The sequence below is a fragment of the Euleptes europaea genome, chromosome 1, assembly GCF_029931775.1.
Source record: "Euleptes europaea isolate rEulEur1 chromosome 1, rEulEur1.hap1, whole genome shotgun sequence".
NCBI lineage: Eukaryota > Metazoa > Chordata > Lepidosauria > Squamata > Sphaerodactylidae > Euleptes > Euleptes europaea.
The window spans coordinates 46,092,205-46,118,548 of NC_079312.1; the positions used below are offsets into that span (position 1 = coordinate 46,092,205).

General features: G+C 43.4%; 1 protein-coding gene across 1 annotated transcript in view; it reads left to right on the plus strand.

Annotated features, from left to right (window-relative positions):
* Positions 1-26,344, plus strand: part of CNTN6 (contactin 6) — a 187,164-nt gene that overhangs the window by 41,135 nt on the left and 119,685 nt on the right. Inside the window, exon 2 of the mRNA XM_056846756.1 lies at positions 14,467-14,642. Within this exon, the coding sequence (XP_056702734.1) occupies positions 14,467-14,642 (176 nt within the window). The remainder of the gene's footprint in view (positions 1-14,466; positions 14,643-26,344) is intronic.

Consider the following 26,344-nt stretch of genomic DNA (forward strand, 5'->3'; position numbering starts at 1 on the left):
CTATGCCAACAAGTGTACTCTTTATTTTCTCTTTATTCTCCATTGTTTCTTAATTGTTCCCTGTGTAACTCTGTACAATTTTTCCATTGCTTTCTTTAGTTGCTAGGCCCCCCCTCACCTAGCCACACTCTATATTTTATTATAATGTAATACTGCACATTAAATAAAGTGTGCAGAGGATGTCATGATATAGATGGTAAACTTTGGCAAGAGACTTATACTAGAGTGAAAAATTATGACGAAGGCAGTTAAAATGATTTGAAGTGTGACACACTTTATGGTCAGTTCCAGATACGATTCCTAACTGGCACATAATATATTGCCCTATCTCTGCAGACTTATACATGTAAATGAACATCTGAACCATTTGTACCACAGATCAGTCACATATCACAAAATACTTGACCAGCATAATTCAGTAATACATTCAATTTCTCAATAAAGTTGCTGAGAGCTGGATGCAGCCTTATGTATGTACGTAAGTGCCGCCAACTCACAGCTAACTTATAATGACCCCAGCAAGGGACTTTCAAGGCAAGGGAGAAGCAAAGGCAGTTTGTCAATGCTTTCCCCTTAGAGCATTAGGGTTGCCAGTTCCAGGTTGGGAAATACCTGGATATTTTGGGGGTGGAACCTGAAGAGGGCAGGGTTTGGAGAAGGGTGGGATTTCAATGCCATAGAGTTGAATTGTCAGAGTAGCCATTTTCTCCAGGTGAACTGATCGTTGTCTCCTGGAGATCAGTTGTAATAGTGGGAGATTTCCTGCCACCTCCTGGAGGTTGGCAACCTTATCTACCATCCAAGTATTGACCCTGCTTAGCTTCTGAGATCTGGCAAGATCAGGGTATGCCAGTGGTCGGCAAACTCATTAGTCAACAGAGCCAAATATTAACAGTACAACGATTGAGATTTCTTTTGAGAGCCAAATTTCTTAAACTTAAACTATATAGGTAGGTACACTGTTTATTAACTTAATAAACTTTAATTAAAAATAATTATAATAATAAAGCCACCAACACAAAATAATTACAATTTTTAAATTGATTACAAAAAAAAACACCTCTCCTCTGAACTGGCCAGCTTGGTATCCCTGACACAGAGATCTGAGCAAGTAGGCAGCCAGCCAGCTTCCTCCTCGGCCTCCACCCTTGTGCTGCTTTATACTCCTTCCCCTTTGTGCTCCGACCCCATCCGCCCCAAGCTGAGGCTATAAACACCCCCTTCCCATCCCTCTTCCTCTCCTTGTTGGGAGAGTCTCTACAGAGGGAGGGGGTTGTGCTTTAGACCTACCCTGGCTCTTCCGCCCGCCCTGCGCATGGTGGGCTCGAGGCAAGGGCTTCCCTTCTTAGGTGCGCTTTCCTCACGCCTGTTCTCTCCCCCCCTCCCCACCAGTTTACTCGCAGCTGCTGGGGCTGGTGCCTCTCCGGCCTGCCAGCCATCCAGGAATAGCCCCCCTCTGTCGCAGCTCCCTCCTGCCAACCAGCTGAGGGGCGGGCTTGTCCGCCATTACCCCGAGGTTCCGGCTTGGGGACTGCGGGCCATTGTGGCCGCCGCGGCACCTCATTTACTGTGTGGGTTCCGCCCGGGCCGCTTCCCCCGCTTTCTAGCTGACGAGCGGGCCTTTTGGCGGTGGCTGGGTATTCCGGCGGGTTCGCCGTGCTGCGGGGCGGCGATTGTGGTCAGTCCCCGCTTGTTGCCTCCGAGAGCCCCCTTCCAGGTAAGTGGGGGTGCGAGGGTTCTTCCCCCCCTCCCCTGGAGGCTGCCGTAGGGAACGGGGCCTGACAAGGCATCCCGAGTGAACTTGCCGTCGTTGTCGTCGTCGCCGCTGCCGCTTATCCTGCCCAAGCGGCAGCGCGATGCGACCCCGGAGCCAGATGGGTGCAAGGGCAGGAAGTGACTGCGGCCACTGCAGGCCCGGGGCAGCGCAGCACGCATGCGCCACACCCAGCTTTTCCCTCCCTCCCTCCCCCGCCTCCTCTTCCCCCCGCTCGAAGAGCGCACACAGGTGCCGGCTGCCGCCTTCCCACCAGGGAATAGAAAGTTGGCCAGCCTGCAGAGCGCATAGGCGCGCGCCGCAGCACCGCGAACTCTTGCCCGCCCGCTTGTGTGGGCGCCACCGCAGCGCTTTCGAGCGGCAGGAGCTGCGCGGTGGAGCTCGGCGCTCCCGGCTCGCGCTGGATGCGAGGTTGCTCTTTTCCTGCTGCGTCCCCAAATAAAACCATCCCGCGGTTTGCAGTTTCTGAGGCGAAGGCTGCCACCTTCCCGCCGGGGAATAGAAAGTTGGGCCACTGTGGAAGGTGCTGCGGCGTTCCTGGCTCGCGCTGGCAGAGCCGCACTCAAGGGGCCAAAGAGCCGCATGTGGCTCGGGAGCCGCAGTTTGCCGACCACTAGGGTATGCTATACTGCCTTCCCTCCCAGTGCAGTCCTCTGGGATGTTTTGCACAAATGTGTGGCAATACCCCCGCATAACCAGCATTTCTGGCACCCATGAACCAGTGCGCAGGGCTGGAGCAGCACCATCCAGCGTGGTGTAGTGGTTAAGAGTGGTGGTTTGGAGCGGTGGACTCTGATCTGGAGAACCAGGTTTGATTCCCCGCTCCTCCACATGAGCGGCAGAGGCTAATCTGGTGAACTGGATCTGTTTCCCCACTCCTACACATGAAGCCAGCTGGGTGACCTTGGGCAAGTCACTCTCTCTCAGCCCCACCTATGTCACAGGGTGTTTATTGTGGGGTGGGGAAGGTGATTGTAAGCCATTTGGAGTCTCCCTTAAGTGGTAGAGAAAATTGGCATATAAAAAACAACAACAACCAAAACAACCCAGAAGGAACTCAGTGCTGGAAACCTATGAGAGGACCCAGAATCCCTGGCATACACAGACTATTATATGGGACTGGACAAGTGGCACACAAGGATAAGTGTGCAGGACCATTCCAAAAGCACACAGTGCTGGATACCAAGGACAGGAAGTTTTGCATAACTATCAGCATGGCCGCTCTATCAAGATCAGCCCAAGGACCGGAGCCAGCACAATGAACTGTCACACCCTGAATTCCTTCTGGGGCAGCCTGGGAATGGGCTAATTCCATCTTTTTCTTCCTCCCTCACCCACATACACCTGGAGGATCAATACTTACCGGCTATCAAACCTCTATTATTCTACATAGTGCTTACCTCCTGTCTTTTCTCTCTGCAATGTTTCAATTCTTGAGAAGTGATCACACCTTTGTTTGAGTGGCAATGACCAGTCATTCTCAGTCATCCTCAGGTGTTGCCAACTGCGGGGAGACCATACCTGCTCCTCCGCCACTCGGGTATAAATATATCTCCATTTGCCATAGTAGCTGGCTGCCATTTACACAAGATGTCATCAAATAGGGTAAACACACACACACACACAATTCCCAACATACACCTGGTGTGCAGTCCTTTCCCCCTTCCACTCTCACAGCTTCCATTCTGGATCTTGCTTCTGCAGGAAGGTAACTATAGCCCACTTGGGAATCTCAAACTTTTACTTTCATAGCTCTGTGTATGTTGGGAATTGTGTGTGTGTGTGTGTGTTTACCCTATTTGATGACCTTTTAATAAAATCCTTGAAATTCATAAAAAAGCCTCCTTGTTATTGGGTTGCTCTTTACTGGCTCACTCACCTGGAGGGGATCGGTTAACCTCTTGCCTAGCTCTATCCAGCTAATTTCCCCCCAATAAAGGAGACCCCTGTGCTTGGCATAACAAATGCACAATACAAAGTAAAGTTAGTGAATTTACTGTTTAATAGCCATGTGGGGATGGAGGAGTTGTGATATGGTGCCACAAAATAATGGTGCAAAATGGTTCAGTTTTTTTTAAAAAAAGCCTTTAGTAAGACTAATAGGAAACAGAACAGGAAATGGTCAAAACAGAAACACTCCCTTTATGGGTGGGGAAATCAAGGAGATGAATTATTGTGTTGCCATTTCTACCAACATGTGGATCCTCATTGTATTTCTGCATGTAGCTAATGCCAGAAGGAATCAACTGGTTTGTGAAGAGCGGCACCAGTGTGGAACTGACCCTAGACCAAGTTGTGTGTGGAGGGGGGTATGCTGACACATAGCTTTCAATGACCTGCAGCTGCACTCCACGTACACAGCACATAACATTCAAGACAACAGAACATTTCCTACTTATGCAGAATCACTGATTTCCTGAGAGCTCATGAAAGCCACTGAATTGGCATCTATATGTATAGTGTATATTTTTATAGAAAGAGTGTTTCTATAAGGATATGATACATTTAAGAAAAGACTGTTGACTGCAGTAATAATTTTTTGCAACTTCATTTCAAAAGCTCATAATGTTTAACAGCCTCACCACAAAATGATGGCACTGAGCAAGTTTTTTTAAGAGGCATTAAATTCTGCATTGTGAAGCAAACTACAGAATAAACGGCTGAACGGAATAAAAACAAAACTGAAGACAAAATATAAGCATAAGATTGTATATGTGTTACTTTAACATTATGGGAACTCAGCAACTATTGTTCCTTGTCTGCACTACTGATTACTATAACTTCTATGGGTGAAATCCACATCCAATTGAAGTTGATAGTAATGCTTCTATTGACTTCAGTGTATCAGTGGTACCAACAGTGTCACAAGCGGTTTTAGTTGGTTTACTCTTTTGCATTTGTGCAAATAGGGTTTAGATACAGAGGGGCAAATTCATTGTTTTGCCAAAGTCAACATCCATGCAACTGTATTTGGATTTTCTTTGGACCTTCTGTTCTGGTTAATGTAAGTCTTCCATCTAAATTGCACAAGAACATTTCAAACATTACAGTGTTTTAATATTGAGCCCACTTCATACACAGAGGGAACATATACGCAATAGACTTCTTCCTGCTGTCTGGAAATCTGTGGAAGGGCCATTTAGAACCATGAGCTAGGAAAGGAGAGGCTTCAGTGAGTCATTTGGCTCCGTGCTCTTAAAAGGAACAACAGAAACGGAGTTGCTACTCCGACTAGTCAGCAGCTATCTATCGTCATCTATCGTCTTAAAGCAGCAGTTCCTTGTTTGTTCCTGCAGCAGCTAATCTCCCAAGAAGTTTCCTGCTGGAGTAAACAGGGAATTGTTGCTTTAAAGAAATGGATGCAGCTGCTAAAGAAGATAGACTGGTGCATTCCCTTGGTTTCTTCATTCAGTCATAGAATGTGAGGCCAGGTGAAAAGGACTCCTCTCTGTCAAAACTTCACCTGCCAAACTGAGGCTTTACATTCTGACGAGGAAGAACCTTTCCCTATTTTGCTTCTTTTTAGATTAATAGATCTATGTATGGTATATGGCTTGAATGAACAATGGCATTTGCATGTGTGGTACACATCATGTATACATACATGTGATGAATAATGGTGACTTATTGAGGCATAAATAATGTTGAAAAATGCAGACATTTTAAAGGAAAAGGGTAGGGCAAGGGAAACAGACAATAGTGCAAAATAAAGAGTCAGGGGTATGATTTCCTTCAAAGAAAAGCAAAACCAGGTAAGGCCTCTGATTGACTATTGGAGATATGATTGGCTGTGCAAGTTTTTAAAATGTTGTTTTGGCAGCAGCTGCTACCACAACACAAGGATCTACACTGTACACTTAACCTGTGGCCATCATTTTGCAGCTGGCTCCAGCTCCTGTGGCAGCCATTTTGTTGCTGCGCTCACCATGCCATGTCAGAATTTTGTATGTGCCCACCAGCTCAAAAAGGTTGGTGACCTCTGATATAAGGTATAGTTGGATTCCTCACTGACAATATGTTAGTATTCAGAGATATCCTAGCTCGTATCCTACCACTCTGTTTGTTAGTATTTGGAGCCTTCCTCCACACTAAAGCTTCAAAATTTGAGCAAAGTGGTGGAATACAGGCCATTTAACCATCATGGCTAGGGTTGCCAAGTCCCTCTTTACCCTCTGTGGGAGGTTTTTGGGGCAAGGCCAGAGGAGGGCAGGGTTTGGAGAGGGGAGAGAATCAATGTCATAGAGTTCAATTGCCAAGGTGGCCATTTTCTCCAGGTGAAATGATCTCTATTAGCTGGAGATCAGTTGTAATAGCAGGAGATCTCCAACTAGTAACTGGAGGTTGGCAACCCTAATCATGGCTAATAGACACTCATGGACCTAACCTACAAAAATCCTCTATTAAAACGATGTAGACTTACTGGTATCTTGGGAGGAGCTGTGGCTTGGTGTCAGAGCATCTGCTTGGTAGGCAGACAGTCCTGAGTTCATTCCCTGGCATCTCCAGTTAAAAGGATTGAGCAGGAGATGATGTGAAAGATCATTGCCTAAGGCCATGGAGAGCTGCTGCCAGTCGGAGCTGCCAGTCTGATGGACCAAGGGATTAATTCAGTATAAGTCAACTTCATGTATTCATATCTTATGGCAATAAATTCCATAAGTTTATTATTGTATGGTATAGATAATTATTTTATTTTGTTTGTTCTGAATATGCTGACCATTATCTTGTGTGCCCCTACACTCTAGCATAATGTGTGTGAGAGAGGAAAGGTTCACCTTCTTCACCCCATGAAAAAGTTTCTAAACTTTTTATCATGGTCTGCCTTACATATCTTTTTCATAATCTGAAAACCCCAAATATTTTATTTTTATTTTTTTAGAGTGCTTCAGGCCTTTTCATTAGTTTGGTTACTCCTTTCTGCATATTTCCAGCTCTGTGACATCATTTTTGAGATGGAGCATAGCATTCCAAGTGCAACTGCACCACAAATCTATGCAACTATGCAAGGGAATTATGATAGTGGCTATAAGGGATGCATACCAGCATCAAAACTCAGATTTGGAACTTGAGTACAGAACTCTGACCCTTCAGATTTGGAATTCTCAAGTATTCAGAACTCCATTAAAGCAAATAGCCTTTTCCCACTAAAACAATGCAAACCAGTTAAAACAAAAACAAAACATTTCCATTCACCCACTGGCTATTTGTCTATGCTTGTGCCAATCCCCAAGAGCTGAGCAGTGATAAGTACTCAGCAGCAGTGACCTAAGTAAAATCTATGTGCATACTTATGCCTAATATGCCGCACATGGACCTAAACTAAATAAAGCATTTCCCAATGACCCTACAGTCTAAGTAATGTATACATCTATTAATGCTAGAAGCTAGTCCTAAATATTAAGTAAATATACATAAGGGGAATCAAACATAGGCTGAGATGCTTGGAAAGGAATACAGGGATGTAAGCCAAACAGGAGCACATGTAGATTCTATGGTGTGCAGGGCCGTAGCTACCGGGGGGGGGGGCAGCAGGGCAGCAGCAGCCCCTGTGGCCTGCAGAGAGGGTGGCAGAACTGCCTCTCCTAACCGGCCAGCTCCTCCTGTAGGAGAGACAGTTCTGCCATATATTTGACACCCCTGCCCTAGAAGATTCTGCCATTTCCGGGGCTGGGTTCAAACTAGGTATTTAATCCAGGCTCAACTGGCCTTCTGGGAGTCAGGAGCTATTGTACAAACAATGTGAAGGTTCCCACCGGCAGGGTGCAGGTATCAGGCAGGAGTGTTTCAGCATGAGAGCATTAAGCAACAATACAAGGTCAGTCCAGGCTGTTTTCTATAGGAGACAATGGGATCCTAAATTATTCTCACTGTCCAGAATAATAAAAAAAGGACATCAAATATGAAAACATGTGAAAATGTGAAATAATATGGCATTACCGTATATACTCGCGTATAAGCCGAGTTTTTCAGCCCCAAAAAAGGGCTGAAAAAGCCGAACTCGGCTTATACGCGGGTCAATACGGTAGGCTGGGGGGGGAGGAGGAAGGAGGGAACTTACTGCCACCGCCGCCGGGCCCGTGCCGCTTCCTGCTGCCGAGAGCGGCCTGGGGCGGCCTCCTGCGGCTGCAGGGAGGCTGCCCTGGCCCTCGCCCGGCCGCGCCGCCACTTCTCGCGGCCGAGAGTGGCCTGGGGCGGCCTCCTGTGGCTGCAGGGAGGCTGCCCCGGCCCCTGCTGGGCTGTTCCGCCGCCGCTGCCAGGCCCGCGACACTTGCTGCCGGGAGCCCAGGTAAGCCTGCGGGGGGGGGGAGGGGTTATAAGCCGACCCTCGGCTTATACGCGGGTGCCTAATTTTTCCCCATTTTTGGGGAGAAATTAGGCACCTCGGCTTATACGCGGGTCGGCTTATACACGGGTATATACGGTATTTGGTGAATTCCAAATATTTCCAAATCTGAATTGCTTATCCATACTGGCTGTTTTATTTTTGAATGCTTCCCAATAATCTGGGGGGGGGGGTGTTTTGTTTTCCAGTACTGCTACACATCGAGTTGCTTCTGCCAGACATCAAACAATACAGTTTGTTCTCCCATCTTTCAAACATAATCTGAATGAACCACAAGTGGATGGATTTTAAAGCATAATTGCTTGCTAAAATCTAGGGTTCTATGCTAGACTTGTGGAACAAATAGAATAATTAAAAGTTAATAGAACGTTTGGAGACAGAATGTGTCCTGGCCAATGTCGTTTTGGAATATTTTCCTTCTATAAAACCATTCACACAGTGGACATATCCTCCTTCTGCACCTATAATTCTCATTGAAAGCTAAGTGGCTTGACACTACTAACTCTTTGCTAAACTGAATCCACTGTCCCACTATCATTGTAGTCATCAGGTTACATTTTGCTTAAGGTCAAGGTCAAGCATGGCATCAAATTGTAACCGACTCATGGGGACCCTATGAAGTTCCACCTTATGGGTTTTCAAGGCAAGAGATGAGTAGAGGTGGTTTGCCATTACCTTCCTCATCATAGCTGCCCCAGTCTTCCTTGGTGGCCTCCGATCCACCTAGTGAACATGGTCAACCCTGCTTAGCTTTCAACATGTGATAAGAGTGGGGTAGTCTGGCCTATTAGGGCAGAGTGGTGTAGTGGTTAAAAGTCTAATCTGGAGAACCGGGTTTGATTCCCCACTCCTCCACATGAGTGGCAGTCTCTAATCTGGTGAACTAGGGTGGTTTCCCCACTCCTACACAGCTGGGTGACCTTGGGCTAGTCACGGTTCTCTTAGAGCTCTCTCAGCCCCACCTACCTCACATGGTGTCTGTTGTGGGGAGGAGAAGGGAAGGAGATCGTAAGCTGGTTTGATTCTCCTTAAAAGGTAGAGAAAATTGGCATATAAAAACCAACTCTTGTTCTTCTTATAGTTTACAGGAAAAAATTAAATTAGTTGCTTTAATAAGTGTCAGTCAATTTTATAAGTGTATGGACTTATGCCCACAGTTTTTATATTTGTATTTTTAAAGCATGTACAAAATAGTGTCGCAATACTGAACTCTCATTCTTGAAGGAATGGTTTGACATAATTTCCAAGCAGTTTTCCATCTTAAGTAATTTGTCAAGGTGTACATGGTATGATTAAACCCTCACCTGGCAATCATGTGCATCCATTAATAACATTCTTTCATTGATTTAAACATATTAATTAAGAGAAGGCCCTCACTAGGAGTTGATTCCCTGATCTGCATGCACAGTTTAATAATAATCATACTGTGCGATTAGAATGATTAGGGGGACACTGTGAAAAATTCATTTGCTGTGAGTAAGCCAACAACTTTGCATCTGTGTTGAGAAACAATTATAGAGCTTAATTGGGAGCCATGTAATGATGGCAGCAGTTAGTTCAGTGATTGATTCTGAAATTAAAGTGAGCTGGCAAATTAAGCACCAGAATATCCAAGGCTGCAAACGGAGGGGAGGATTTGGGTCCAGAAGGTGTACGCTCTCTCTGTGTAAGATAAATGTCAGAGAAATGCGTACTGGGATCAGGATGTTCAAGAAGACCTAGCAGGTCCACACCGTCCCTGACAAAAATGTGAAAGAGGCTGTTGGACTTGAACAAGATGGCCAACGTTATGATCAATAACAGCCAGTAAGGTACCAATGTGTTGCAGATGACTTCAAACAGCTTGATGTTACAGAAGTTATAAAGCAGAAAGAATGCTTTTTTTAAGCCAGCTAAATAATGTATCTCCACAATCCACGTAATCTAATTGATCTGATATTTGATCAATCTGCACTCACCTTTTGAAGCATGTATCTCCCGGCTATCTCTTTCTTTCTCTCTCAGCCTGGTATCACTGTCTCCATTTTTTTTCCTGATATCTTTTTCTTTTGCCATACATTAATATCTACCCATATAACTATTTGATTGCATTAAAAAGCCCTTTAGACTGGGGAGCTCTTTTCAGCTATTTTGCAATAGTTGTGAAGGATGGAATGTTTGTTTTCAATGCCCTCAAGAAAGATCCATGTCTCAAGAAAGATCCATCCAAAGGTCAAGAAATCCTAATGATCTAGAGATGGGCCAAAGAATCATGACTAATGCAGAGTATTACTGTAGCTGTTGGAAGTTACAATTATGAGTAAGATTTTCACTATCCCATTTTACTCTGCTTCACAATCTACCCCTCCTGAATTTCAGGTTATTGATTTATTTAAGTACTTATATACCACTTCCCCCCTCCATGGGGGACGGAAGCAGTTTACTATCTCACTAATTAGTTAAGATCTGAGAGGGAGCACTGAATCTAAGCTATATAAACAAGAGAAACCAGAGGCCAATGAGCAAGGAGAGAAGACTGAAATAAGCTTGTAAGTAGGGCTGCCAACTTCCAGGTGGACCCTGGCGTCCCACCAGAATTACAACCAATTTCCAGACCACAGAGATCAGTTCCACTAGAGGACAGGGCAGCTTCTGAGCCATGGACTCTATGGCATCACATCCCTCCTGAACTCTTCCCCTTCCCACTTGTGTTCCATCTCATTGGTGCAAGGAAGCCTAGTGGGGTGAGCTGCTTGACTTTGAGTGCATATTAGCTGCAGAAGTTCATGGTCACGTGTCTTGGCAACACACCTGATTGGCCAAACAGAGCCATGCCAGCTTTGGGCAGTTTGGTATAAATTAGATACCAGGAAGATTGAGCAGAAACAAACTAAATCATTTTATTGTATCGCGCACTTACAAATTAAAAACATAATTCTTGAATTTAGCCTCTAGAGTCTAGACTGAGACCACTGGAGTAAGTAGTCCTAAGTGTGCATTGTATAATACAAATGAATATCCATAAGTTGATGAATACAAATAAGACCGCAAGCATAGAAAACAAGAACAAATGCATTTCGGCTCAATGGGCCTTCTTCTATGGTCATGGGAAGAGCAATCCTGAAAGGGCGGCCAAAGTTCTTTGGAGCCAGCATGACCCCTGCAGTGGAGTAAATGCCACTTGCACCTGCTAAATTGGCACTTACGCTGCTGCAGGGACACTTATGCCATCTCCGGGGAGCAGTGCGGCAGTGTGAGCCACGAGCGCTGGCGCAGCCTTGTCGGCTGACTATAGTCAGCTCCCTGAGCTGTTTCAGTCCAGGAATGCCCCCATTTGCCGGCGCAAACTTGCATTTCATGGGGTTTCGTGGAATTTTCAGGGAATTTCATTTCATATGGAATACATTTCTGAGGAGCAGAAGCAATTGACAGTGATCATCGAAATTGAAGCCATGAGACTATAGAAGAACACTGAGGACTACTTAGTCCATTGGTCTCAGGCTAGAGGCTCAATTCAAGGCCTATGTTTTTAATTTGTATTTTAAGTGCACTATACAATAAATTGATTTAGTTTGTTTATTTTTTAAGTTGTTTCTGCTCAATCATTGTGGTACTTAATTCAATTTTGAGTGGGGTTAGTGTTCCCTTTTTTTATTCAGTCTGGTATAAAGCATTCCAGTTTGGTCTTTTGGATCCTTTTGCTGCTCCTAGCCATCTTTGACTGGGTTGGGCCTTGTGTGGCCAGAATACCTGCTCTTGGATTTTGGACTTTGAAACCTTACCGGAACTCTGTGTGTCGGTCTGGTCAGGTAACATCTGGGTCAAAGCCTGCATTAGAATTTTAAACTAACTATTTAGATTTTATTATTTTCTTTCCTTGTTTTGCATTGCTCTTACATTTGTATACCCTTTGCACATTTCTTTTAATAAATCTTATTAATTATACTCCTGTGGTGTTATTTGGATTTGGGGTCTTCAATTTAAACTCAGTACCTTGGCCTACATTGTCTATCGCTAACATGGTAATTTTTTTTGGAATTCAGCTTGCAAGTGTTCTACCTTGCAGTGCTGACTTCTTGATTAATACTTGGTAGGGCTGTCTCTTGGTCTCCTAGCTGGAGGGTTAGCCTGAGCGGCTGGTGGTGGCTTGTTACCCTTGACAGTGAGCATTCATACCCCAGCATTTTGTGGGTTGCCTAACCTGTCACTACCCCTTGACGGAGTATAGCTCTGCTTAGGATGGCTCTCTTAGTCTCTGAAACTGGAAGGGATAAATCAAAGGAAAGCTACAGCAACCATTTTGGCTTGCTTTCTCTCTCTCTCTCAAAAGCCAGGTTGTCACCTGGACCATGACAATGTTTACTAGGCAGACTATGTTTACGGGGTGGTTTGCCATTGCCTTCCCCAGTCATCTACATTGTACTCCCAGCAAGCCGGGTACTCATTTTACCAACCTTGGAAGGATGGAAGGCTGAGTCAACCCTGAGCCAGCTACCTGAAACCAACTTCCTTAAAGATCAAACTCAGGTTGTGAGCAGAGTAAGTACTGCAGCTTACCACTCTGCGCCACAGGGCCCCTTTCACAGTGCTATGTACACAATTTAGAACTAAAAAACAGAATAATGGTGAATTCCCAAGGTTTGCTTCCAAAAGAAAATCAATGGAATTGCAAAATCCAAAGAGAAATTTGGATATGAAGACTTCTGGAAGCTTCCCTGATTACCATCATGTCAATGGGTGGAGTGCACCATCCCCTTCTTCTTTCAAATGCTTCTTTGGCCTCCAGATCTTAGTAATCAACCCCATGTAAGCTTGTTTGGAATATGTTCCTTTTTGGTCAGCGTGGCTTGACATGCTACAGTTATATGCGCATTGACTGGCCTTGTGAATTGAAATGCCATAAAACCATAGCACTAGCAGAGTCTGTCAGCTACTATTTAACTTTTCACACACCGCCTATGGTAATCTGAGGAAGAAACTGAACTTTTTAAAACAACTAATCACCATGCACTGCTAATTCAAATACTGTTGATGAATCATAAGGGATTACAAATTTGAATATGTTTAAAAATACTTTTTAAAAAACCTTAGGCTTTCTGGAGTATTCTAATAATTGATGGACTGTGAAGACACCACGGTTTGTTGAGTTTGCAGTAGCTGTAAAGTATGCTAACTTATGATATCAACCATTTATCACTCCCATTCTGAAAATGTACCTCTGTTTAATTCCTGATGTTTGGTGATAATCACAAAAACTACAATGAACAAATAAATAAATAAATAAAGCTAGCAGACTCCATTTGTACTAAACAAGTGATACTGTTAACTGTGCCATGTGTGAATATGTGTTTGGTCAGAACTACTGACCAAAAAAGCCCCACTGGATGCAGTGTTTTCCAGGCATAGGGTTGGATGCAACCCTATGAATGTTTTCCAGGCATAGGGTTGGATCCAGCCAGTTTTTCAACTGGTGAAAAGGCAATGAAAAATCCCCCTTTATCACCAAAAAAAAAAAAAGCTATGCTAGAATTATGGACCTGCATTGGCAAAAGTCAAGTGGGATGGGGTGGTGGTGGTAAGGAGGGGCATTTGAGAGGATTGTCTGAAAACCTGATTGCATCCAACCCACAAACTTTAGTAGTGCAGGGTACAAGTAAGGAGCATTCTTATTTAATACAACAAACAGTTAATTCACGAGAGTTTTCTATTACTGTAGCAAATATGATTATCTATAAAACACAATTTATTTTGACATTTGTAAATAGCTGAGATATGTTGCAGACACGATTCATTTTCTCCTTTACCGGCTAACAGAGACAAATCATGTTTTAAAATAACAGCGTTGCCATTATTACATTATCAATCTCAAACTACTAGTATAAACATCCCCTTTCTGCTTTCTTCCTGTCCTTTGAAGTATAATCTGTTCTGATTTATATCTGTAAAAGCATAGCCGTAAGCAAATTTATTACATCACTTGCAAAAACCATGAAATATTTTCAGGTTCTCTCTCTCTCTCTCTCTCTCTCTCTCACACACACACACACACACACACACACACAATCTGCAGTCACCACTTCATGCCATTTGGATGTATAGCTGAGTTTGTATGAATAAGTTATAATTATTTTTTGTAGACATTTGGATGCTTGCCTAGGATATACCATAAAAAAGGGATTTTTCAACAGTAAAATTTACAGTAGAATTTACAAGATGGATATAAAAATCAGTCTGCTGTGAAATATGATATGATATTCTAATATTTTAACCATGCTTTTATTATTGAAGGTATGTTACAGCACACTGTTTAAAATAGAGCTGAATAGACTCTGTAAATTATAAGCATAATTTGATTTTTCTCCCCTCAAAGGTGGAAGCAAAATGGCACAGATATTGATCTTACCATGAATTATCACTACAAGCTGGTTGGAGGCAGCTTGAAAATCAATAACCCAGACAAAAACCTGGATATTGGAACATACCAGTGTTTGGTCACAAATTCATTTGGAACCATTCTCAGCCGAAAAGCAAACCTGCAGTTTGCATGTGAGTGTTGAAACCTCATGTTTTATTTATCTTCTATTTTTTTTCCAATTATTTTGTGTACAAAAGCCAATTTATGAGGCAATTAAAATATCAATGAAATTTGCCGTGAAATGGTCATCATTCTTTACCTTTTCATGTTCAATGCCTTTTCCAGTAAACAGCAATCATGGGCCCGATGGCCAGGGTCCTTGCAATGTGTAATAATTACCTACAGATGACAGAAAAGGTCAAAAAAGATGAATACAATTACTTTTTGTTTAATAGATCTGAGACTACCTTTTTTGGGGGGAGGACATTGTTCATGGTCCAGTTCCTATTTGCCGGTTATCTGTTCCATACCCAGCTGTAGGTCAGAAATAAAATAATTGCAAAAGTGTAATGATGTCCAGCAGAGTCACAGAAATGTCACACACCATAATTACCTTACTGACATTTAGTTACATTAAGAGGCATCTCTACTTCCTTGCATTTGCTTCGTAATTGGCATGGCCTTGTTGTACGCACCTAAACTATGTAGCCGTCCTTTAAGTACAGATGTGTGTATGAGTATTTGAACCCCTTGAAACTAATAATGAGACCCTTCCCCCCACCCATCCACACACCTTGTTCTTTTTTCACTGGGTTGCAGAACCTGTAAAGGAGGAAAGCCAATTCATTCCCTGCAAACCAAACCCAGTAGGTCAGAGGCCAAAAGCACTGGTACCAAGCTACATCTCACTTATGGAACCCTGGCTTTCTCCCAAGTCACTGTGAAAGCCCCATGTTCTTCTGAAGCTCCATTCCCAGAGTAATCAGAAGGAAGTTTGTGCTGTAGATCATTGCCTCTGACTTTCATTGCAATCCTAAACAGAGATACACTTCAATGGATTTAAAAGGGTATAACTGTGCTTAGGATTGCACTATCCCCACATTTTGACAGATGGCTGTAGGAAGCTTTTCTTTGAAGCCTTCTTGAAAGAGGCTGTGTGTTTTCCCTTCTTTTCCTCCTCCAGCCCCCATCTAAAGACCTGGGCTGGCTGCTGCATGGAGACAGCAATTGTTTTTAATGCTCATTAATAAAAGATATTTCTAAAGCCAGCCTTCTGTGGCTGTTTCAGACATCAGTAAAGGTACAGGTATTAATGATTAATATCCTTTCCATTCCTTTTGCAAATCTGCTGTCATGGAGGTCATGCAAAGGAGACAGTAAAGGTTGTGGATGGTTCAGAGACATATTTTGTGTAACGTTGAACACTTATGCCTCTTGCTGCTATGGTTGATACCTGTTTCCTGGTGCATTTCTGAGCATGCTGACTGCTGTAGTAGGTCAGGAGAAATCTCCACCATCTTAGGTTCTTGTTTAGGATCTGACAATGTGGTGTTTAATTTTAATTATCTGTAGTATCCAAGGCTATCTCATTCTTACGTATCAATAGGTGGGTTGATTTGTAGAGATTCTTTATTGCGGAAGACCAACAATCCCTTAATGACATTTTTTCCCTGTTTTAATATATGACAAAAGTTTAGGGACTGTAACTGACACTTTTAGGAGGGGGAAGTCGACATCTCTAGGGCCCATGTTTGTGGACACAGGAATCACAGGCAGGCAGGATTGAGTCTCTCTATTTGAGTGTGAGCCCTTTGAATAAGGCACGTTTTCCAACATTGGGGTTATTTAATCCCCTTTACCTCTCCATTGTCCTCTTTCTTTTAAGAAGAAGGCTTCTTCTGACACTCCTTGGGTCTGCTATACCCTCAGGTACTCCTGAGGTATCCATATGAAGGAGGTGAGTTTCCTCTTTCCCTATTCTCTGACTCCCCTTCTCAGAGAAGGTTATATTGCCAGAACAGTCAGCCAAAGAAATCTTTCCCAGCCTCTTGGCTCAACTTTTTGCAGTGCCCTCAAGAAAGGCTTCCACACTCACTGCTGCATAAGACTTCTGGCACAGCATGTCCTGCCCTCCTCCCCTTCAGCCACACTGCACCTGTCGCCCCTACTGAGGCTGCAACTCTTCCCTACTGAGGCTGCAACTGTGGAATGCTGATAGCTGATTTCATCACAGAGTATCCCAAGTCCCTGGGAAAGGGTTCCCACTCATCAGCCTTAAGACACTGTTGTCTGAAGTCACAAGTCTGGTGTTTCACCCATTTTTGTGCAGATATGAAAAACATTCCTAAGAAACTTTGCTAGTCTTTATGAAACTTGTTGTATTTCCTTAAGGATGTTTAGAGTTTTCTGCTTGCCCTAACATTTTGTTTCCTTAGAATCCCATTCTCAGGTCTTATTGACTTTGCCCACTGTATGAAAAGTTTCTTTAAATTCCCATCAGGACAGGGGATGACACCCACAACATGGCTTCGCTAACAGTCAATGTTTGTTGGAATCCCAAGTGGAATTTTACAATACTCTGCTGGTTGGAGCTGTCCAGTACTGAATTTCCTCCACTCTCTCGTTCCAATAACTTTGCCGATATTTGCATGTAAGCACATTATATAATGGCCACAGTTCACACTGTCAACGCTGTTAAATGTTGCAACAGGGTTGTGGGAAACTCAGAAATTTTACAACCGGGCTGTGGAAAACTCAGAAATATCCGTTTAGATGGTGGTGGTATTTTTGGTGTAGGCCAAAGCAAAGTGCCCGAGTGGTGGTGATTTTTTCATTTAGGATGTCACACAGAGTAGGCTGATACAGTCAATATATGTGCATGCTGTGTGTATCCCATTAGTTATCTTGGTCAGGAAGGAGGCTACTGTGGTGGACAGGAGGCTGTCCTGTCCCTGAAAGGAAAAACAGCCAACCAGCTGTTTCATTCCTGAGCCTATGGGGGGGGGCTGCTCCAGCATCCAATCACTTTTCCAGAGGGGAGATGAAATATGGTCAGCAGTCAGTTTGAGTTTGCCTCAGCAATAAAGCAGGTTAAAGGCTAGCTTTGCCTGGTAGCATGACAGAGTGCCTCGGGGAGAGGACAGAGTACCCAGTAGTGGTGCCTGTCTCTGGGGATGAGCATTTAGTTTGACTCTTGGGAAAGGGTAGACTGGTGTGGTTGGAATCTTGTGTGTGTGTAAAAGGATCCAACCTGAAGGATAGGCAGTGAAAGCCTGTTTGTAACTGCAACCATTAAAGAGATTTCAAACCACACTCTGAAGCCATATCTGGCTTAATTTTAAGTGACTGTCTGGAGACTCATGCTGCTGAACTATATTAATATAAATCTTTGTTATATTTTCATACAACTTCTGCTTCCGTGATCTCTGTGTTCTTCTTTCTTACCACAAAACATACCTCACGGCAGCAAACCCAAAGCCTTTATGCCCACTACGTCAACAATAGCTTGTAATTGAGGGGAACATCTAAGGGGAAAGTTTTATTTTAAAAGAGCTTGGTTCCACAAAATCTTAAGAAAGAGGCTATGTGGGTTCCCTCAGTTAATCTACAGGAACTGGTCACAACTACTTTTTAAAAGTGGAACAGGAAAATATGGCCTACCTCAGGATTACAATTAGTAGAAAGATTTTATTTTTTTTAATAGGAAGTCCAGTGCATTTTAATGCAGCTTCTTCTCGTGCCAACACTACCCTAATTTGGGAATGGTGATGCTGGCTTTGGGAAAGAGTTGAAGACCCTGTCAGGTGAACCAGGACTTCTGACATTATCCATGTTGTTTGGGAAGTGCTAAGTTGCAATGACTCTCGCAAAGTGAAAGTAATCATAACAGGCTGTTTGTCAGGGACTATGGAAGTGAACTTTTTAATGCCTTTCCCTCATGTTTTTGTCTCAGAACAGATGTTTAACTGTGCCAGGAAGGGTGGGGTACAAATCTGATAAATAAATAAGAAGCCCATAGACGATGGATATGACCACCTTTAGAAACCTCTCCGCTGGCAAGATAGATCCTTCTGTGGATCATTCCTTTTTTTTTTTTCTTGCAGGCTTTTAGTAAATCTCTGTTATTTTTAATCATGCATCATATTTGAATTGTGTCCCTTACATGATTATTATTCTCTTTTCCTCTGGCTATCATAAATGTTTTAAGTTGTGACTAGGTATCACAATAGTGTTGTTTGTGCAGTAAACTGGGAAATGTCAGTTTAAAAATGTTCATGTATTCTCTGTGGGAAGAAGGAAGATGACAGTGGTACCAAGTTGTACTTATTTTACACAAACACACATCTTGGGAATTGGAGGTATCCTAGACAGATAAAAATAATTTTTCAGCACATTTAGATTCATTTTGACCTGTGGGTTAGGGAAATCCAAGGCAATCATCCATGTTGTTGGCAATATTATTCCCCCATGTGCTGTAGACTTTAAAATGACAGATTAAAGACAATGTGGGATTAGTTTAGATATAAATTTCATGGGGAGGGGTTAATAATGTATTTCATAGCAGACAATAAATACACACTGAAGGTCATTTGAAGAAGCTCCTGAATTATTGCATAATGTAACCAGGCTCACAATTATGATCCCCTGTAGTGCAGTAATGCTCAAGTGCCATATAAGAAACACAGATCTCTTGCTCTGGATTACATAGCAATGTCTGTGGCACATCTGAAGACATCTTGGTGAGAGTCATGAATGCTTGTAAGCTTGGGGAGGGGCTGTGGCTCAGTCATAAAGCATCTGCTTGGCATGCAGAAGGTCCCAGGTTCAATCCCCGGCATCTCCAGTTAAAGGGACTAGGCAAGTAGGTGATGTGAAAGACCTTTACCTGAGACCCTGGAGAGCCGCTCCCAATCTGAGTAGACAATACTGACTTCGATGGACCAAGGGTCTGATTCAGTATAAGGCAGCTTCATGTGTTCAAGATTTACTTCAGAGGCCCCCCCTTTTGTGTGTCTCCACTTTAAAAAATAAGGTGGGTGAGTACCAGACACAGGACATTTCTCTTATGGTGCCATATCTGTTGACTTGTAGAAACCAGACAAATAAGGTTTACTTTTCTGAGCCTTTTGTTTTTTTGTAACGACCATGGATTTAATCCAGTGATCCCAGGACAGAAAGCACTGATGGTCACAGATGTTCCCAACATTCCCTCTCCCCCAGTGGTCTAGTCCTACCCCAGAAAAAATTATTTCTGGGGCTGTGTGACTCATGTGAAGCTGTGCAGGTCTGGATTATGCAGGGGGAAGGGTACAAAATCCATTCTTGCCCTTAAATGCCCTACCCTGATGCCCCCTCTGACTAGCTAAGCTGCACAAATTCCTCTGGCTTTTCTCCCTACAATGGCCCACACTTTATTCTGCAAAGGGGAGGGTGTAGTTTTAACAGCTCACTCTCTAGGATGTTGGGAACTCTACCTGGATAAAAATAAACTTGGGTTTCTTCTTAGAGCACTGATGATTCAAAGGACAAAACCAAGAACCAATATAAAAAATGGATGTCATACACGCTGATCTATAAATTGCTGGCATCCAGCCAAAATTTTAAAAATCATGTTTATCCAAATAACAACGTTTTAGGAAGAAAGGCACATTGTAAACTCATGGACAAAACATGCCCCCCCCCCCAAGAAAAGCTTGTAACAGATTCTACTTTAGAAGTTTAATTTCTGTATCTCTAAACCTCAGTCTGAGCGATGGATTTATAGGTAGTAGAATAAGTAATTCAGAACTAATCTTAAAATGAGTATTATTGAACTATTGGGCATACATAAAGTAAATGACTATTTTCAAGAGCCAAGGTGTTTAATCAGGCATGCTTGAAGCTTTTATTCACACGAGTGTATTGTGTGCTGTTGGCTTTTCCCCTTGAATAAAGTTTTGATGCTGTACATTGCCTACCTGCATTTAATGTACAAAAATGGATTTTTTTAAAAAAAGTCACAGAGGACATAAAAAAAGAAGAGGTTCTGTGATCTCACTGCCAGAAATAGTAGCTACACTAAGCTGGCTCTCTATACCTGTTTGAAGTGGCTGAAATGGCTTCATATTTGCTTCTGGGCTCAATGTAAGGTGTTCATCCTTAACCCTAAAGCCTTTCATGACCTTGGATTCCACATGCTCTGGAATCCTCTTCTTATTAAGTTGTGCATGTCTCCTCTTTGCAGATTAGCCATTTCTTTTTTGTCATTGTACCAGTTCTTTGGAATGGTCTTCCAGAAAAAGTTTGGAGGTCACCTTCATTGATTTTTGTTTGCTAGATTTTCAGAAGGCTTTATGTTATTGAGGTTGCTTCTGGAGGTTGTGGTAATGACACCTTAGAAAGATTACCAAGGTCCTCCGAAGAACTTATCTCAGCCTCTTATGAAGAGCTGAATGTTTAGTTACAGAATATACAATTTGAGCCTAGATGCCCTAACAGCAAACACGTGTGGAAGAAAAAAGGGGGAATACCCAAGTCTGGGGAGAAAGGATATAGATATAATTTTTATTCGAAGCGCTATGTAAAGGTTAAAAATATTTAAAAACATTAAAATAGCACAATGGCATTTCTTAAGGTTGATATCTGTAACCACAAAGCAGACGCATTTCAGCCAATTGGGCCTTCATCAGTGGTCAATTAAAACCCCTTGTTAAGCCTGCACACATTTACAGAAATAAATATATACACCAACAGTTTAAATCAAACCAGGCATGTGTATAGGTTGTAAAATCTGTTACCAATTACTCAAACATCTGGTCAGATTGGTTCTAGTTGTGATACTGGTTTGTATATGTCTCTCATATACGATGTGTGCAGTTATCAACCTAGTAGGTTGATTGGTAATAGATTTTAAAACCTATACACATGCCTGGTTTGATTTAAACTGTTTGTATATGTATTTATTTCTGTAAATGTGTGCAGGCTTAACATAGGTTTTAATTGACCACTGATGAAGGCCCAGTAGATCGAAATGCATCTGATTTGTGGTTACAGATATCAACCCTGGGAAATGCCATTGTGCTATTTTAATGCTTTAAAATATTTTTAACCTTTACATAGCGCTTATAGCAAACAACTCCTGGTTCTTCTTCCCAAACTTCCCCAAGAGGCAGACGGCCTGTCCTCCAAATATTTAACTCTTTATTAACTTTATTATCCTTTTGTGGCAGGCGAACCCTCCAGGGCTCCAGCCTGACAGAAGCAAGAAGAGAGATTGCTGTCACAATGTAAGCCCTTGGCCCAATCGAACCAAAAACCACATCAAAGACAGTGAGGTCCAAAGAAGCTGGTTTTTACTGGTTAAATAGGTTAACAGAGCATAGAAGAAGGTGACAGCAATGAGGCTTGCTGGCTTGAACTTGTTAATATAAAAGCATAGAAAAAGGCAGAGATTACAAATCACAAACAGAGCTGAGTTCCCAGAGGTTCAAACGGAGTTAGGTATGCACAACGTCCTTGAGTCTGGTCAGTGGGAAAATGAAAGTTAACAAATCAACTGAGATACCGGCCTGACAGGCGCGGGGGGGGGGGGGGCTTTAAACAGATCTGCGCCTCCCAGCTTGTTTAAAGGGCCCCCCACGTGCCTTCAGGGAAGCCCCTGAAGGTGCGCGGGGGGGCCTTTAAACAAGCCCCTCTGCGCTGTCTGCGCAGGCAGCACAGAGGGATTTAAAGACCCGCGCCCCCCCTCCCAGGACTCCCGGGAAGGCAGGTGGGGGGCTGTAAAGTGTCTCTGCACTCTCTGCGCAGAGAGCGCAGAGGGGTTTGAAGACCCCCCGCGCGCCTTCAGGGAGCTTCCCTGGAGGTGCGCGGGGGGCCCTATAAATAGATCTGTGCCTTCCGGCTGGGAGGCACAGATCTATTTAAAGGCCCCCCTGCACACCTCCAGGGAACTTCCCTGGAGGTGCTCGGTGGGAGTCTTCAATCAGATCTGCCCCCCAACAAGCCCCTCTGCGCTGTCTGCGCAGGCAGCGCAGAGGGTTTAAAGACCCCCCCCCCAGTCCTGCTGAGACTCCCGGCAAAGCTGGCGGGGGGCTGGCAAGCCCCTCTGCGCTGTCTGCGCAGGCAGCACAGAGGGTTTCAAGACCCCCCCCCGAGCCCTGCCGGGACTCCCGGCAAGGCTGGCGGGGGGCTGGCAAGTCCCTCTGCCCTGTCTGAGCAGGCAGCACAGAGGGTTTCCAGACCCCCCCCCCCAAGCCCTGCCGGGACTCCCGGCAAGGCTGGCAGGGGGCTGGCAAGCCCCTCTGCGCTGTCTGCGCAGGCAGCGCAGAAGGTTTCCAGACCCCCCCCCAGCCCTGCCGGGACTCCTGGCAAGGCTGGCGGGGGGGGTGTTCAAGCCCCTCTGCGCTCTCTGCATGAGGGGCCCTTTAAACAGATCTGCGCCTCCCAGCTGGGAGCTGGGAGGCGCAGACCTGTTTAAAGGGCCCCCTCCCCGCGCCTTCATGGAAGCCCCATGAAGACGCAGGGGAGGCCGAATCTGCCGAATGTATTCACCGAACCCCCAAAGTAGGCAAATTCGGCTCCCCCGTTTCCCGCCTTTTTTGAGTTTGGTTCATCCGAATCGAAAAACAGCCGAATCGGGGGGAATTTGGCTGTTTTTTGGTTCGGTCTGAACTGAATCAACAGCCCTACTACTGAGGTTGTTAAAGGAAATTATTTTATTTCTGGACAGCTATGTTTTAATAATGCTGAATGGCTATGTTTTCATGCTTTTGTTGCATATTTTTTGCCACATTAGCATTTTGTTAGCTGTGCTGAATCCCTGGAGAAAAGCAAAATATAAAATTTTAATAAAAAAAATAAAAATCACGTGATAATCACAGCAGTCATATAATAAACATGCTCCCCAATATGTAGCCCCATGTGCACTTTGATGGACAGCTATCAAACCCTTTGTTAAATCAAACTGTGGTGTAAAATCTATGTATACTTCCCAGATAATAAGGAGTAAAGGAAAATGGTATTGTGAGAGATCAGCAGGGCTGGGAAGAAGAATAAGCATGCAACAAAAAATACCACTCATAACTATTCATGGAGGGTGAAAAGAGCAGACCAAATATTATTTAAAATAACCAATTTGTCAGGGATGTGAAATGAGTTTCCTTCTAATACATGCAAATCACTTTGTCTCAGGCTCCATCACTAATCAGAGGAAGGGATGATGGTTCCTATTTAACTCAGTTCACTTCCATTGCCACATGAAAGTCACTTGTCTGTCACCAACTGTGATTTTAGCTTGTTAATTTCAAGCAATATTGGCAAGCGGCTTTAATTCACATACAAGATTAATGGGCTTCACAGGAAAGCAATACCCCAGAGACAGACAGCCCTTTCACACTTATAAATTGTCCACATTGTAAACAGCTTTCCCTCCTGTTGTAAAGAGGGCTGGAGTTGTTAATAAAGGAACTTTTGTTTGGCATCTCAGGGAGAGATTTCAATGGGTCGGCTTGCAAAGTAAGCACAAACATTCCTCACCGAGAAGAACTCTATTGAAGCCTGTTGCTAATTACTCCTCAGGAAAGCCAATGAAGGCCCATAATAATTTTCACTCCCTTTGTCCAGAAATAAGGTGTAGTGCTTGCAGGCATGCTCAGGGTAGACTGGATCCATACAAAAGGATCAGAAGACCTGCAGGGAACATTGGTGGTGTGTGTGCCCTGACATATTACTTTGTTGTTTGCCTGTTACAGGTGTATGATGAGATGCAGATTGTATATAGTAGCATATACAAAATGAAAGGAGCCCTGTGGTGCAGAGTGGTAAGCTGCAGTACTGCAGTCAAAGCTCTGCCCATGACCTGAGTTCGATCCCAGCAGAAGTCAGTTTCACGTAGCCGGCTCAAGGTTGACTCAGCCTTCCATCCTTCTGAGGTCTGTAAAATGAGTACCCAGCTTACTGGGGGTAAAGTGTAGGCACCTGAGGAAAGCACTGGCAAACTACCCCATAAACATTGTCTGCCTAGTAAATGTCATTAATGACCTGGTGCTTGTACAGGGGGAATAGCTTTACCTTTTATACAAAATGAAACTTCATTTTGTGTTTTACAACTAAGAAAAAAAGATCTTTATCAGCTCATGCTGATAGAGCACTGAGAATATGGAGTTCTTTTACTTGTCACTGAAACACTGGCTGATCTCCTCTCCATTCACCAGAAGGCAGGCTCATTTAAAGAAATTGGCTGAGGACTAGGAAGCAATTCCTGCTTCCTCCCTAGAGCAGGTCTTTTTGTTGCTTCTGTTACAAAGAGTCACAGGTTCAAGTGTCAGACGTCTGCTTAGCTTTAGGCCAGAGTTTACCTTTGTGCAGCCCATGATGACAGCAGAAGGAAACAGATAAAAGAAAGAAGTTGTCAAAGGCCATGGATCATGCTTAGCTGAGTTTTCTTCTTGCTCATGGCTTCAAAGCACCAAGGGTTACCAGAGCCAGCTTCATAGCTGCCTCTCTGTTCCAATTTTGTTTTTTCCTTCAAGCACAATGTCTCTTGCAACAAACTACTGACCTCCACTCTTTTGGTGGAGTCCAGCTGACATTCCTTACTCAAGAATGTTTTTAGCTGTGGTGGGTTACACTGCCCACAGAACAAAACCAGATGGAGTACTACATTCTTTATTTTTCATATCAACCCTTGTTTGTTCCCTACACACCTTGGTTATTATCAGTTTGGACTATTTGCATAGCAAATCTAGTTCTTGCCCAATTATCAAATAAATACAAACTTAATGCCCAGTTTCATCTATAGACTCTTTCCCTAGATTTAACAGCCAGTGGCTAGTCATCTAACATTTCACACTTTTTAACAGGGAGAAACGAAATTTAATTTTTCCTTGACACTATAAAGAGAAAAGTTGCCACATCTCTCACGCAATTGACTGATCTACTTGACAGCAGATAACACAGTATCAGCTTCTTAGAAAGTGCCTTTAGCTGTTTATTTTGTCCTGTATTATTTTGTGGGCATGCTAACACAATGTGGGTTAGGGAGTCTACTTGATCTGGACAAAATGGGCATTTTCATTCTTCTGCGATAATTTTCATCTGTAGACTATTGTTCTTGATTAACTAGCAGAAGACAGAGGCTATTGATGACCCAGGTTGATGTAAGCGTATTTCTTCATCTGACAGGTGCTGGTGTGGATCCTGTCTACTGTGTTCTGTCTCCAGTTCTCTGGCTTTTTATACTTTTTTTTTTATCCAGACCCAAAGTTTATGAATAGCTTTTACCTGGTAGTCAGATTTTGTCCTAACATACATCAATCCACGTTCTCACTTTTATATGAGTTCCTCTTTTTTATCCCTTATCAGCAGTCTTCACATGCTGTTTGCCATATCACTTAATATACATCAGTTACATGGTTAAAATCTTGGTGTACTTTTAACACAGAAAACATAGTCAACCAGATTCTTAATATATTTTAATATAAATGAACAAGTGTTGTTTTCTGTGACCCCTCCCCACATCCAATATTGTTTCTGTGGCAAACGTCAAATACTTTTGAGATTTTCTATGCTGGTTTGGACTGTGTTCTCAACTTACAGTTTACCATCTTTTCTCATGATGTTAATTAGCCCATTCCATTAGACTGTCTTTCCAATTTGCTTTAATACATCTAATATCCTTTTCTCCAGGGGTTGAAGAAAGGAAGGAAACAGAAAGTTGCATAATGTAGCCCCTTGTGGAATTGGGGCTAAGCACTTCATCTGCTTAGCCTCCTAGCTAGGCATCAAACCACTGTGGCCTAAATTTAAGGCAGCCTGTCCAGACTGTGGGTTGTTATGTATTAGTTGGCTCATGCTTAGGACATGGGATTCCAGGGCACAGATTTAAAACTTTGCAGCTGGGCTTTGGGTCACTACG